The 14,896-nt window shown below is 41.8% G+C and overlaps 2 protein-coding genes across 2 annotated transcripts; one reads left to right on the top strand and one right to left on the bottom strand.

The window, feature by feature from the left end:
• Window positions 1-5,954: 5,954 nt before the first annotated feature.
• Window positions 5,955-8,971, top strand: LOC106589176 (armadillo repeat-containing protein 7-like). Its single transcript, XM_014178915.1, has 2 exons — window positions 5,955-6,190; window positions 8,793-8,971. The coding sequence occupies exons 1-2, from the start codon at window positions 6,016-6,018 to the stop codon at window positions 8,969-8,971; spliced, it is 354 nt and encodes a 117-aa protein (XP_014034390.1). The 5' UTR covers window positions 5,955-6,015.
• Window positions 8,972-12,692: 3,721 nt separating this feature from the next.
• Window positions 12,693-14,211, bottom strand: LOC106589270 (medium-chain acyl-CoA ligase ACSF2, mitochondrial). Its single transcript, XM_045710283.1, has 5 exons — window positions 14,122-14,211; window positions 13,525-13,875; window positions 13,278-13,388; window positions 13,116-13,167; window positions 12,693-12,918 (listed from the first exon to the last, which is right to left on the bottom strand). Exons 2-5 carry the CDS (start codon window positions 13,606-13,608, stop codon window positions 12,887-12,889), a joined length of 279 nt encoding a protein of 92 aa, XP_045566239.1. The 5' UTR covers window positions 13,609-13,875; window positions 14,122-14,211; the 3' UTR covers window positions 12,693-12,886.
• Window positions 14,212-14,896: the final 685 nt, after the last annotated feature.

Below are 14,896 nucleotides of genomic sequence, written 5' to 3'. Positions count from 1 at the left end.
GATATATTGAAAGAACATCTCAAGACATCAGGCAGGAAGTTGAAGCTGGTATGAAATGGGTTTAAATGGACAATGACCCCAAGCACTAAGCAAATGTGGTAAATGGCTTAAGGACAACAAAGTCAAGGTGGTGGAGTGGCCATCACAAAGCCCTGACCTCAATCCTATAGAACAATTAGGAAAATGGAAAAAATGTGGAGAAGGAGGCCTACAAACCTGATTCAGCTTGCACAGCTCTGTCAGGAGTGAATGGGCCAAAATTCACCCAACTTAATTGTGGGAAGTTGTAGAAGGCTACGAAATGTTGGACCCAAGATAAACAATTTAAAGACAATGCTACCAAATACTAAGTGAGTGTATGTAAACCTCTGACTCCACTGGGAAACGTGATGAAAGAAATAACAAAAGCTGAAATAAATATTCCTAATTTGACATTTCACATTCTTAAAAAAAGTGGTGATCCAAGAAGACAGAGTTTTATAGGATTAAAATGTCAGGAATTGAAAAACTGAGTTTAAAATGTATTTGGCTTAAGGTGTGTAAACTGATAAGATATATAAATATATATATTTATGTCATAACATATTCCTCGGAGATGTCCAAGAAGAGTTAGTCACCTGAAGGGTTCTCAGGTCTCAGATCCTGATTGGAGTGCAAAGTTGGCTAAGCTAACACTTGCTCTTTCAGAAGTTACACCAACATTTACACATCTCTATTAACCACATGGCCGACCTGCATAACTATGCTGGAAACGCACTGGCCACTGTCTGTGTCCTGGAAACTCAGTGAACTGATCAGATCTCTTCACAGAACATCCTTTTGCCGACATCATGTGTCTGTCATAAGGTATTATGAGTAAACGATTGACTCTTATTTTTTTACAATGACGAACGCTTCATTCCAGGTAAATAAAACATTCATCTTTGAATTTTTCATTTAGGTGTTGTTGCAAGGAATGCTTGGGATGCATTGGTCTGTCTTTGAATTGTTTCCTACCAGACACAGTCCTTAAAGTGGCAATCAGCAGTAGAAACAATAATAAAAGGGCCTCCGCCCCGGTTCAAGAAAAGATAAGGGATGGTGCTGGAGAAATGTAACCACTCTCAAATTCATGGATGCAAGCACTGACCAACCATGATACACAAATTATAGTTTAATCCATGTTTCCGCGGCTATAGTGTTTACATTTTCTTGTTTACAAATGTTGGAGTAAAAACAAGTGTATATTTTGGGGTTTGATGAGGTATCACAGTTGAACTAAGTTCATGAGGCATTTATAAGTTATATCTTTCAAGAATCAAACAAGTAATTCATTTGTAAGTCCATAAATGTATGTAGCAATCTGCTGATTGCCCCTTTAATGTACTGGTTCCACCAAAATGCACATTTAGTTTTCTTTGAGGAGGATAGATATTACCTGTTTTACTTTATTGGTGAATAGGTGGCAAATATATTATGTATGTTTATCATTTAAATAAATCCCCACAAGATAAAATAGATTTTAACCAATGTATTTTGTATCCAGCTAAAGTCAAGCTTTTGCATGCTTGGAGAGGTCCCTGCTTATTATACCTCAGTGGGGGAGGTCACTATAGATGTTGCCTCCATGTTTTTGCAAGATACTAGTGGTAATGAGAACATTTTGCAAAATTTCATGGCCCGTGGTTGTGTTCACTATGAAACAAACATCAACTGTCTGTCAAAATAGGTGACTACATTTATGATACCCCAATGCGGGACAACAGGATGATTTTGCTGGAGAGTTATTTTTTGAGCACTTGTTGGCTGCTTTTCCTTCATCACTCTGTGGTCAACTCATCCCAAACCATCTCTCAATTGGGTTGAGGTCAAGATTGTGGAGGCAGGTATCTGATGCAGCATCCATCCCTCTCCTTGGTCAAATAGTCCTAACACTGCCTGGTGGTGTGTTTTGGGTCATTGTCCTGCTGAAAAAAATAATACAGACAGTGTACTCAGCAAAGCACCCCCACACCAGTTAATATTCTCTCCTCCTCAATGCTTCACATTGGGAACCAAACATGTTACTTCTGAACTCTGTGACGCATTTATTTGGGCTGCAACTTGAGGTGCAGTTAACTCTTATGAACTTATTTGCCTGCAGCAGAGGTAACTCACAATCTTCCTGTCCTGTGGCGGTCGTATGTTTAAAGTAATGATGGTCTGTGTTTTTTGCTTATTTGAGTGTTTTACCATATTACGGACTTGGTATTTTACCAAATAGGGCTATTCTTCTGTATACCACCCTACCTAGTCACAACACAACTGATTGGCTCAAACGCATTAAGAAGGAAAGAAATTCCAATAAATTCACTTTTAACAAGGCACACCTGTTAATTGAAATGCATTACAGGTGATAACCTCATGAAGTTGGTTGAGATAATGCTGTTGTGCAGCAAGCCAACAAGGCAAAAGGGTGGCTACTTTGAAGAATATTTTGATTAGTTTAACACTTTTATGGTTCCTACATGATTTCATGTGTTATTTCATAGTTTATGTTTCACTATTATTCTACAATGTGAGTGCTAGTAAAAATAAAGAAAACCCTTGAATGAGTAGGTGTGTCCTCCTCCCCGACGATCGCACAGGTGAAAAGCCAGATTTGGAGGTCTGGGCTGGCGTGGTTACACGTGGTCTGCGGTTGTGAGCCCGCCTGACGACTGCCAAATTTCAAAACTACATTGGAGGCAGCTTATGGCAGAGAAAATTCAATTAACATTAAATTCCTCAAACAGCTCTGGTGGATATCTCCTGCAAAATGAGCATGCCAATTGTATGCTCCCTCAAAACTTGAGACATCTGTGGCATTGCATTGTGTGACAAAACTGCACATTTTAAAGTGGCTTTTATTGTTCCCAACACAAGTGTTGTAATGATCATGCTGTTTAATCAGCTCTCATATGCCACACCTGTCAGTGAATGGATTATATTGGCAAATGAGAAATGCTCACTAACAGGAATACAAACATTTTTGCACCAAATTTGAGAGAAATAAGCATTTTGTGCATATGGAAATGTAGAGATTTTTTATTTAGCTCATGGAACATAGGACCAAAACTTTACGTAGGTTAAGTGCTTATAATTTTGTTATAAAACTATTTGTTTTGGAGTATTGTCTGTGTATATTTGATACATCTAATTGTATATGTTGTAGGATGGCACTATCAGGATTTGGAGCACCAAGGCCTGTAAATAAATCTACACTGAGCATGTCAACCTGCCTTGCCTGCTGCAGACATGCCCTTATGACTACTACAAGGTCCATATTTTACAATTACATAGGCTAATCAAAATGTGTTGTAGACAAAATAATGTTGTTTACATGCAACAACTTGTTCAATTACAAATCTTTGGCTATTTATTGAGGCTACCAGACAGCCATTTTCATTATTTTGTCTACAACACATTTTGATTAGCCTATGTAATTGTAAAATATGGACCTTGTAGTAGTCATAAGGGCATGTCTGCAGCAGGCAAGGCAGGTTGACATGCTCAGTGTAGATTTATTTACAGGCCTTGGTGCTCCAAATGCTGATAGTGCCACATCATACAACATATACAATTAGATGTATCAAATATACACAGACAATAGCTCAAAACAAATAGTTTTATAACAAAAATATAAACGCAACACGTAAAGTTTTGGTCCTATGTTCCATGAGCTGAAATAAAAAATCTCTGACATTTTCCATATGCACAAAATGCTTATTTCTCTCAAATTTGGTGCAAAAATGTGTTTGTATTCCTGTTAGTGAGCATTTCTCATTTGCCAATATAATCCATTCACCTGACAGGTGTGGCATATGGAGGAGCTGATTAAACAGCATGATCATTACAACACTTGTGTTGGGAACAATAAAAGGCCACTTTAAAATGTGCAGTTTTGTCACACAATGCAATGCCACAGATGTCTCAAGTTTTGAGGGAGCATACAATTGGCATGCTGACTGCAGGAATGTCCACCAGAGCTGTTGCCAGAGAATTTAATGTTAATTAATTTCTCTACCATAAGCTGCCTCCAATGTAGTTTTAGAGAATTTGGCAGTACGTCCGACCGGGCTCACAACCGCAGACCACGTGTAACCACGCCAGCCCAGGACCTCCAAATCTGGCTTTTCACCTGTGCGATCGTCAGAGGGAGGGAGGACACACCTACTCATTCAAGGGTTTTTCTTTATTTTTACTATTTTCTACATTGTAGAATAATAGTGAAGACATAAACTATGAAATAACACATGAAATCATGTAGGAACCATAAAAGTGTTAAACTAATCAAAATATTCTTCAAAGTAGCCACCCTTTGCCTTGACAGCTTTGCACACGCTTAGCATTATCTCAACCAGCTTCATGAGGTTATCACCTGTAATGCATTTCAATTAACAGGTGTGCCTTGTTAAAAGTGAATTTGTGGAATTTCTTTCCTTCTTAATGCGTTTGAGCCAATCAGTTGTGTTGTGACTAGGTAGGGGTGGTATACAGAAGATAGCCCTATTTGGTAAAATACCAAGTCCATATTATGGTAAGAACAGCTCAAATAAGCAAAGAGAAACGACAGACCATCATTACTTTAAGACTTCATGACGACCGCCACAGGACAGGAAGACCCAGAGTTACCTCTGCTGCAGACGATAAGTTCATAAGAGTTAACTGCACCTCAGATTGCAGCCCAAATAAATGCGTCACAGAGTTCAAGTAACATGTTTGGTTCCCAATGTGAAGCATTGAGGAGGAGGTGTACTGGTGTGGGGGGTGCTTTGCTGGTGACACTGTCTGTGATTATTTTTTTTCAACAGGACAATGACCCAAAACACACCACCAGGCAGTGTTAGGGCTATTTGACCAAGGAGAGGGATGGAATGCTGCATCAGATGACCTGGCCTCCACAATCACCCGACCTCAACCCAATTGAGATGGTTTGGGATGAGTTGGACCACAGAGTGAAGGAAAAGCAGCCAACAAGTGCTCAAAATACTCCTCAGCAAAATCATCCTGTTGTCCCGCATTGGGTATCATAAATGTAGTCACCCTATTTACGACAGACAGTTGATGTTGTTTCATGGTAGACAACAACCACGGGCCATGAAATTTTGCAAAATGTTCTCATTCCACTAGTATCTTGCAAAAACATGGGCAACATCTATAGTGACCTCCCCCACTGAGGTATAATAACGGGACCTCTCCAAGCATGCAAAAGCTTGACTTTAGCTGGATACAAAATACATTGGTTAAATCTATTTTATCTTGTGAGAGTTTATTTAAATGATAAAACATACACATGAATATAGTTGCCACCTATTCACCAATAAAGTAAAACACGGTAATATCCTCCTCCTCAAAAGAAAACTAAATGTGCATTTTTGGTGGAACCAGTGACATTAAAGGGGCAATCAGCAGTTGCTACATACATTTATGGACTTACAAATGAATTACTTGTTTGATTCTTGAAGAATATAACTTATAAATGCCTCATGAACTTAGTTCAACTGTCGTACCTCATCAGAACCCCAAAATATACACTTGTTTTTTACTCCAACATTTGTAAACAAAGAAAATGTAAACACTATAGCCTCGAAACATGGTTAAAACTATAATTTGTGTATCATGGTTGGTCAGTGCTTGCATCCATGAATTTGAGAGTGGTTACATTTCTCCAGCACCATCCCTTATCTTTTCACCGAACCAGGGGCGGGAGCCCGCTTTGTTATTGTTTCTACTGCTGATTGCCACTTTAAGGACTGTGTCCTGGTAGGGAAACAATTCAAAGACAGACCAATGCATCCCAAGCATTCAGCAACAACACCTAAATGAAAAATTCAAAGATGAATGTTTTATTTACCTGGAATGAACGTTCGTCATTGTAAAAAAAATGAGTCAATCGTTTACTCATAGTACCTGTGACGAACACATGATGTCGGGAAAAGGATGTTCTGTGAAGAGATCTGATCGGTTCACTGAGTTTCGGGACACAGACAGTGACGGTACGTTTCCAGCATAGTTATGCAGGTCGGCCATGTGGTTAATAGAATGTGTAAATATTGGTGTAACTACAAGAAAGAGCAAGTGTTGGCAAACTTCGCCAACTTTGCCTCCAATCCGAGGAATCTGGAGGACCTGAGAACCCTTCAGGTGACTGAACTCTTCTTGGACATGCTCACAGAGGAGAATGAGAATGGCTGAGTATGGCACAAGTGACACGTGTTGTGATATATATATAGAGAACGTATATATGATACATACAGTTGAAGTCGGAAGTTTACATACACTTAAGCCAAATACATTTAAACTCAGTTTTTTACAATTCCTGATATTTAAACCTAGTAAAAACTCCCTGTCTTAGGTCAGTTAGGATCACCACTTTGTTTTAAGAATGTGAAATGTCAGAATAATAGTTGAGAGAATGATTTATTTCAGCTTTTGTTTCTTTCATCACGTTCCCATTGGGTCAGAGGTTTATATACACTCAATTAGTATTTGGTAGCATTGTCTTTAAATTGTTTATTTTGGGTCAAAAGTTTCAGGTAGCCTTCCACAAGCTTCCCACAATTAAGTTGGGTGAATTTTGGCCCATTCCTCCTGACAGAGCTGGTGTAACTGAGTCAGGTTTGTAGGCCTCCTTGCTCGCACACATTTTTTCAGTTCTGCCCACAAATGTTCTATAGGATTGAGGTCAGGGCTTTGTGATGGCCACTCCAAGACTTTGACTTTGTTGTCCTTAAGCCATTTTGCCAGAACTTTGGAAGTATGCTTGGGGTCATTGTCCATTTGGAAGACCCATTTGCGACCAAGCTTTAACTTCCTGACTGATGTCTTGAGATGTTGCTTTTATATACACATTTTTCTCCCCTCATGATGCCATCTATTTTGTGAGGTGCACCAGTTCCTCCTGCAACAAAGCACCCCCACAACATGATGCTGCCACCCCCGTGCTTCACGGTTGGGATGGTGTTCTTCGGCTTGCAAGCCTCCTCCTTTTTCCTCCAAACATAACGATGGTCATAAAGGCCAAACAGTTCTATTTTTGTTTCATCAGACCAGAGGACATTTCTCCAAAAAGTACGATTTTGTCCCCATGTGCAGTTGCAAACCGTAGTCTGGCTTTTTTATGGCAGTTTTGGAGCAGTGGTTTCTTCCTTGCTGAGCGGCCTTTCAGGTTATGTCGACCAAGGACTCATTTTACTATGGATATAGATACTTTTGTACCTGTTTCCTCCAGCATCTTCACATGTTCCTTTGATGTTGTTCTGTGATTGATTTGCACTTCTTGCACCAAAGTATGTTCATCTCTAGGAGACAGAACGTGTCTCCTTCCTGAGCGGTATGATGGCTGCGTGGTCCCATGGTGTTTATACTTGCATACTATTGTTTGTACAGATCAACGTGGTAGCAGGCATGCCTTCAGGCATTTGGAAATTGCTCCCAGGGATGAACCAGACTTGTGGAGGTCTACAGTTTGTTTTCTGAGGTCTTGGCTGATTTCTTTTGATTTTCCCATGATGTCAAGCATAGAGGCACTGAGTTTGAAGGTAGGCCTTAAAATACATCCACAGGTACCTCTCCAATTGACTCAAATTATGTCAATTAGCCTATGAGAAGCTTCTAAAGCCATGACATCCTTTTCTGGAATTTTCCAAGCTGTTTAAAGGCACAGGCGTATGTAAACTTCTGACCCACTGGAATTGTGATACAGTGAATTATAAGTGAAATAATCTGTCTGTAAACAATTGCTGGAAAAATTACTTCTGTCATGCACAAAGTAGATGTCCTAACCGACTTGACAAAACTATAGTTTGTTAACAGGAAATTTGTGGAGTGGTTGAAAAACGAGTTTTATTGACTGCAACCTAAGTGTATGTAAACTTCCGACTTCAACTGTATCTACGTACCTTAGTCCAGATGTTCAAAAGAGGAGGAGAGCGCATAGATGCGAGAAGGAATTATACAACGATCTCGCTGCTATGAAAGTGAACTGTGTTTGCGTGTGATCCGGGGTGTATTAATTTAGTTGATTCTGTTGAAAAATGTTTCTTAAACAGGAGCAAACAAAACGGGGCTAAGCATACATGAATTTGTTTATTAGAAACTCTCGTTTGCAACTGTTGGACTAATGATTACGCGCCAGATCAGCTAGATGCAGGCGAGAGTGTGCATGGCGGAATTGAATGTATCATTGTGTGTCACCTTGATTGCAAAGATGTATCTTGACCTGATTTTGGCCCAATATTGACCAGCTTTGGTGATATTGACTGCTCCGAAATATAATTTATGAACACTTTTGACCATGACTAGGCCAACAATATCTGTCATTCTCCACCAGAACTGGGATGTGGAGCACCAGAACAGCCCAAACCACCCAGTCAGTATGACACCTGTTTCCAAAAACTTTCATTCATATGCTAGGTTGTTGCAACCTCATGATGGGTATGGAGAAAATTTGAGTATCATGTAGTAGCCGAAACCTATCGATGTTACATTGAACTGGTTGAATCCAATATGCTGCGATAGAAATAAGGCCATGCTCACAATTTTTTTTATCACCCTCCCTCATCTTAAACGGCACCGACCGCCACTGCTCTCCATCACTGAATACTTCTGTGTATTTCTAGGGGTCTATGTAACCCGATCAGGAGTGCAGTGGCCAGATCCTACAAAAGGAAGCTATCCCTTAGGTAAAGGGTTGTCTATTAAGCCGGCGTGAGGAGACTGTGCTATCAACATGAACCTTACCATGGCTGCCTCACGCTCCCAAACCACCAACGCCGCACCGCTATAATGCATGCTGTTCTTCTCCATCTCCCATAGCCCACGCCTGCGTAACTTGGCCTCTGTGTTCCTCCAGGACTGCTGCACTAAGGATCAGGTGGCCAGGGCAGAGGCACTTATGCAGGGACACAATCCTACAGCACTGGGATCCCCCTTCCTAAGGACTAGGCTAGTCTGGAGACATGATTGCTAGATCAGATGTCTGATCTAATAAAACAGGACATTTGAATATATATAACATTTTACATTTACCCCTTTTTCATAATATACAATTCATAGTTACAGTCTTGTCCCATCGCTGCAACTCCCCTTCCCACTCGGAAGAGGCAAAGGTCAAGTGCCATGCGTCCTCTGAAACACAACCCTGCCAAGCCGCACTGCTTCTTGACACACTACTCACTTAACCCGGAAGCCAGCCGCACCAATGTGTCGGAGGAAACACCGTCCAGCTGGCGACCAAAGTCAACTTGCAGGCGCCTGGCCCACTACAAGGAGTCGCTAGAGCACGATGGGACAAGGAAATCCCAGCAGGCCAAACCCTCCCCACATCCCAGATGATGCTGAGCCAATTGTGCATCTCATTGGTCTCCCGGTCACAGCCGATTGTGACAAAGCCTGGGATTGAACCCGGGTCTGTAGTGATGCCTCAAGCACTGTAATGCAGCGCCTTAGACCGCAGCGCCACTCGGGGGGCTTGCATATTTGAAATTATATTATGCTCTTAATGAGAGGAACAGAGAATCACATAGATGTGCACAATGACTCATGATGCAGGACTTTGTAACAAACATACTTTCCAAGACTTAAAATTGCTTTACACTTCAATGCCACATGAGGGAGACAGTCCCACTGGTTTGCTTTGCCACATTGAAGGCTGTGAAGTGAACTGGCTCTGTTGCTCTCAGCTATTGACAATATGGACTTTAGACTCAGTTGACTCAGTCAACTCACTTCATCCCAGTTTGTCATTGCTGATTTAGAGATGACATAAGCTATTATGTCCCTTTGATTGGATTTACCCAGCATGTTCAAGGGGATTGGACTAAGTAAGGCACTGCACAGAATCAGTGATCTACAAATCACAATGTATCCCAAACAGCTTATGGAGAATAGCCTTGTTACTGATCTTCTGGAATGTGGGGGTTGTCTAAATATCACAGATACTGCAGTGTCATACTGACTGGGTGGTTTGGGCTGTTCTGGTGCTCCACATCCCAGTTGTGGTGGAGAATGACAGATATTGTTGGCCTGGTCATAGTCAAAAGTGTTCATAAAATATATTTTGGAGCAGTCAATATCACCAAAGCTGGTCAATATTGGGCCAAAATCTCCAGCAGTCATGTCTGTGATCAAGTACTATGCTGGTCAGTGACATACAGTATTGACATACAGTATGGTCCCAAAGAAAAGTCTCTGCATTCAGTAAACAAATCTCAATATTTGTAAAACTCAGTGCATTCCTGAGATACACCCATATGTATTTTCCATTTGATTTTCAAGTATTTGACTAACCCTCAGCAGGCCTCGAAGGCACCTGTGATCTTTTTGGCCCTCTAATCTGTTCCAGGGCAGGGTCTGGGTCTCTCATCCAGAAAAATTGCAGACCTGGCTCAGACAAGTGTCATGTGCAGAGCATATGTATCATGGAAAAATAAATCTGAGAGGAAATCCTAACCAGCTGTATGTCTGCATGCCTCTATAGGCGTGTTCGAGAGGTGTTCCACAGGCTTAACAGCCGTCCACCTTCCACTGAGATCAATGGAAAAGCAAAAAACGTCTGTCCTCCAATAAAAACAGACACACCTATGCCTGACTTTTAATGGTGCAGTACATGTTTTATTTTAAGAATGTATTCAGTTCCCTTCACTTTTTCCACATTTTGTTATGTTACAGCCTTATTCTAAAATGGATTAAATAAAAAAATCCTCTTCAGTCTACACACAATACCCCATAATGCCAAAGTGAAAACAGGTTTTTAGAAAGTACTCAGACCCTTTGCTATGAGACTCGAAATTGAGCTCAGGTGCATCCTGTTTCCATTGATCATCCTTGAGATGTTTGTACAACTTGATCGGAGTCCACCTGTGGTAAATTCAATTGATTGGACATGATTTGGAAAGGCACACACCTGTCTATACAAGGTCCCACAGTTGTCAGTGCATGTCAGAGAAAAAAACAAAGCCTTGAGGTCTAAGGAATTGTCTGTAGACCTCAGAGACAGGATTGTGTCGAAGCACAGATCTGGGGAAGGGTACCAAACATTTCTGCAGCATTGAAGGTCCCCAAGAACACAGTGGCCTCCATCATTCTGAAATGGAAGTGGTTTGGAACCACCAAGATTCTTCCTAGGGTTGGCCGCCCGGTCAAACTGAGCAATTGGGGAGAAGGGCCTTGGTCAGGGAGGTGACCAAGGACCCGATGGTCACTCTGACAGAGCTCCAGAGTTCCTCTGTGGAGATGGGTGTTCTTCCAGAAGGACAATCATCTTTGTAGCACTCCACCAGTCAGGCCTTAATGGTAGAAGGAAGCCATGGTAGAATGGTAGAAGGAAGCCTTAATGGTGGCCAGAAGGAAGCCACTCCTCAGTAAAAGGCACATGATAGCCCGCTTGGAGTTTGCCATAAGTTACCTAAAGGACTCTCAGACCATGAGAAACAAGATTCTCTGGTCTGATGAAACCAAGATTGAACCCTTTGGCCTGAATGCCAAGCATCATGTCTGGAGGAAACCAGGCACAGCTCATCACCTGGCCAATACCATCCGTACGGTGAAGCATAGTGCTGTGGGGATGTTTTTCAGCGGAAGGGACTGGGAGACTAGTCAGGATCAAGGGAAAGATGAATGGAGCAAAGAGAGATCCTTGATGAAAACCTGCTCCAGAGAGCTCAGGACCTCAGACTGGGGTGAAGATTCACCTTCCAACAGGATAACGACCCTAAGCACACAGCCAAGGCAATGCAGGAGTGGCTTCGGGACAAGTATATGAATGTCCTTGAGTGGCCCAGCCAGAGCCCGATCTAACATCTCTGGAGAGACCTGAAAATAGCTGTGCAGCGATGCTCCCCATCCAACCTGACAGAGCTTTAGAGGATCTGCAGAGAAGAATGGGAGAAACTCCCCAAATACAGGTGTGCCAAGCTTGTAGTGTCATACCCAATAAGACTCGAGGCTGCAATCGCTGCCAATGGTTCTTTGACAAAGTACTGAGTAGAAAGTCTGAATACTTATGTAAATGTAATATTTAAGTTTTTTTTAAATACATTTGCTAACATTTCTGCTTTGTCATTATGGGGTATTGTGTGTAGATTGATGAGAGAAAAAAAACGATTTAATACATTTTAGAATAAGATTAGCATTAGGAGAAAGTGAAAGGGTCTGAATACTTTCCGAATGCACTGTAAAAAGGCAGATAGAGTTCCTTCAACTCTCAACTCTTGGTCCCTAGAGATTTGGTCACATGGCTAAAAAGTATAAAACCTTTATTTGGTGTAAAAAGCAGCTTTTTGTAAGTCTGTAAGTCACAGATTGATTAGTTAGTTTTCAAGGCTGTCACAAGAGAATCTGGGTTGGTCCTAAAATCATTTGGCTGTTGGTGTTTAGCTGACTGTGCTGTGTAAGGCACTTTGCTGTACATGGCCTCACTTTCCTGTTAACCTGTGCCTGCCAAAACATAGCATTGGTCCAACAGGTTCTGCAACAATGTTGGTACAATTGAGCTCAACACAATGGCTTTGATTCCAGCAAGTGCTTTGGCAGAGTGGATCAAAAAACATAGGGCATGCATCTGAGGTATAAGCTTTACACTTTCTCCCATTCCTTCATAGTCCTTCACAGAGCCAGAAGCTTCTCTGTCTGCTCACGCAGTTTGTTATTCTGTATCTGAAAGAAGAATTAAAAAGAAAGGAGAGAATAACTCTTTGTATTAAATACACGTTTAATGTCGGGGTGGTTTCTTAGATCGAACAGACAGTCATGGTGGTTCGTGACTCCTTCCAACGTGACGCCCTCTGAATGGGTTATGCAGGACTGCTGCGTGCAGAGTGCTTCATCTCACTTCCCTCCTGTCTAGAAACATGCAGGGCCGGGCTACTCAAAGGGCTCTCCATTTCTAAAGGATTTCAAAGTGTCCCTTGAGAGAGACTGAGGACCATGAGGAATGGATGAGGTAATGTAATCGACGGTTCATCAAAGATGATTTTACTTAAACTTCCTGAATATATCTTCAGAATTGTGTAAACAAAAACAAACTTTGGTCGGTGTCTCCCTTGTTTTTATGTAGAAACATATGGAGCATATAAAATTAGCTTTGAGCAAGAGTATATGGTTTAAGAGATTACCTTTCCTGAAACGGTGAGTGGGTAGCCCTTCACAAATGTCACAGTGTGGGATCTTGAAATTAGCAATTTGATATGGGAAAGAAGAGAAACAGAATAACATTACATTTTTGGGTATTTAGCCACAGAAGGAAGTCTCTGGGCCTTTTTATTTAAATCTTTCACCTTTCCCTTGCAGTAAACTTTGATGTCCTCAGCACTGCAATCCTGCCTCTCCGTCAGCTCAATGCAGGCGCACACCTCCGTTCCCATACGCCCATCCTTTATCCCTATCACCTGAGAGAGAGAGCAAGAAAGAAACAACATTAGCTGTCCTTAGTCTACAGCCACTGACAAAAGGACAACATTTCCCTATAAAACTATCCCTCTGCTTCTGTTCAAGCTAATACAAACAAACAGATACAGAATTAACCTGTGTTTCCTGGACTTTAGGGTGGGTGTGTAGGAACTGCTCAATCTCAGCTGGGTGTATGTTCTCCCCTCCTTGGATGATCATGTCCTTGATTCAGTAGCCATACTTGTCGAGACTGGCAAAGTCACTGCATATTGGTGTAAGGAGGACACGTGTGACACTTTAGTCAAAGGAGAGACATCACCGTTTGGGAGGGGTCTGGGACCAGACCTGTCCACTCACCCAGCCTTAAACCAGTGGTCTTTGGTGATGCACTCGTCTGTCTTGGCAACGGTCTTCCCAGTACTCCAGCATCATACAGTAGCCCCTGAAGAGGCTTGAGCTCTCCAGAGCCAGGGTCAACTACCTTGCCTGAGAAACAGCAGTGGTAAGAACAACAGGGTGCGACTCTACTGCAATCAGTTACCACATGGTAATGAAATCATGCTCGCAGCAGTTCGATGTTTGTGCATAAGACATGTACATGTGTAGGCATGCTTAATAGACAAAGCTTGGAAGAAAGGCATTTCACTGTACCCGTGCACGTGACAATAAAACTTTAACTTTTATTATACAAGAAGTTTAAGACATTCAAACATATGCACACCTGAGACGTACCTGTAAGTTATTGGTAATGCATCCAAGTTTGTGACTTTCTCGCCAAGTTGTCTAATGGGAAGCCACAGAATGTCACGGGGCTGTTCTCCATAGTTCCATAGGCAATCTGTCAATCAAAAAAGAAACCACATTGTTAGAGCTCAATAAAACATACAGTATCACCACACCACTATTCATGACTATCTTCAACCCTGTCAAAGGTGATGTTATTCGCAGAGGTAGTTTGATAAGGTGACTGATGGGGCATGGAAAAGTATGCTGGACTTCACAGTTCACACACCAGGCCCAGCTGAGTCAGCTAGGAGCAGGAGGTGAATCAGCAGGCCAGGGCATGGGAGCTCAGTGAGGTGTCACTGTTTACATCCATGAGTGAGTCCTCCTGATAACCTTTTCTTGATGACTGGTTTTAAATTGACACATTTTAACTAAGGTCAACTTGTAAATTGAGTGAAGTGAAGACGAAGACTTGGCATCTGGACCAATGGAGAGTCAGCTGTCAGTAACAGCCTTTGAAGCCCTTGCTAGATGATTGATGATCTGCTGCCACATGAGCCCATCCTTCTGAGGGCGAAATGTTCAACTCACAGGTGTAAGTCCAGTAGCAATTGAGTGGCTGAGTAGGGTCATGACTGGTGAACAAAGAAGCATTGCAGGAGCTGCTTGGGGATGGGGACGGTGAGAAATTCACTTGGACAGCCAGGAGAAAGATGTTCCCGATAAACCGCTAGATTTGTTGAGTAAACTCAAGATTTCACTTACCATGAGAGTGTCCATC

The sequence above is a fragment of the Salmo salar genome, chromosome ssa28, assembly GCF_905237065.1.
Source record: "Salmo salar chromosome ssa28, Ssal_v3.1, whole genome shotgun sequence".
Classification (NCBI taxonomy): domain Eukaryota; kingdom Metazoa; phylum Chordata; class Actinopteri; order Salmoniformes; family Salmonidae; genus Salmo; species Salmo salar.
This window is presented reverse-complemented; position numbering and strand designations above follow the sequence as displayed.

Coding starts and splice junctions, on each gene's coding strand:
- LOC106589176 (XM_014178915.1), top strand. CDS start 6,016: ATGCAGGTCGGCCATGTGGTTAATAGAATGTGTAAATATTGGTGTAAC. Junction 6,191..8,792: donor CACAGAGGAGAATGAGAATG/GCTGAGTATGGC, acceptor CGCTATAATGCA/TGCTGTTCTTCTCCATCTCC.
- LOC106589270 (XM_045710283.1), bottom strand. CDS start 13,608: ATGATCATCCAAGGAGGGGAGAACATACACCCAGCTGAGATTGAGCAG. Junction 13,389..13,524: donor CTAAAGTCCAGGAAACACAG/GTTAATTCTGTA, acceptor TCTCTCTCTCAG/GTGATAGGGATAAAGGATGG. Junction 13,168..13,277: donor AAGTTTACTGCAAGGGAAAG/GTGAAAGATTTA, acceptor GCTAATTTCAAG/ATCCCACACTGTGACATTTG.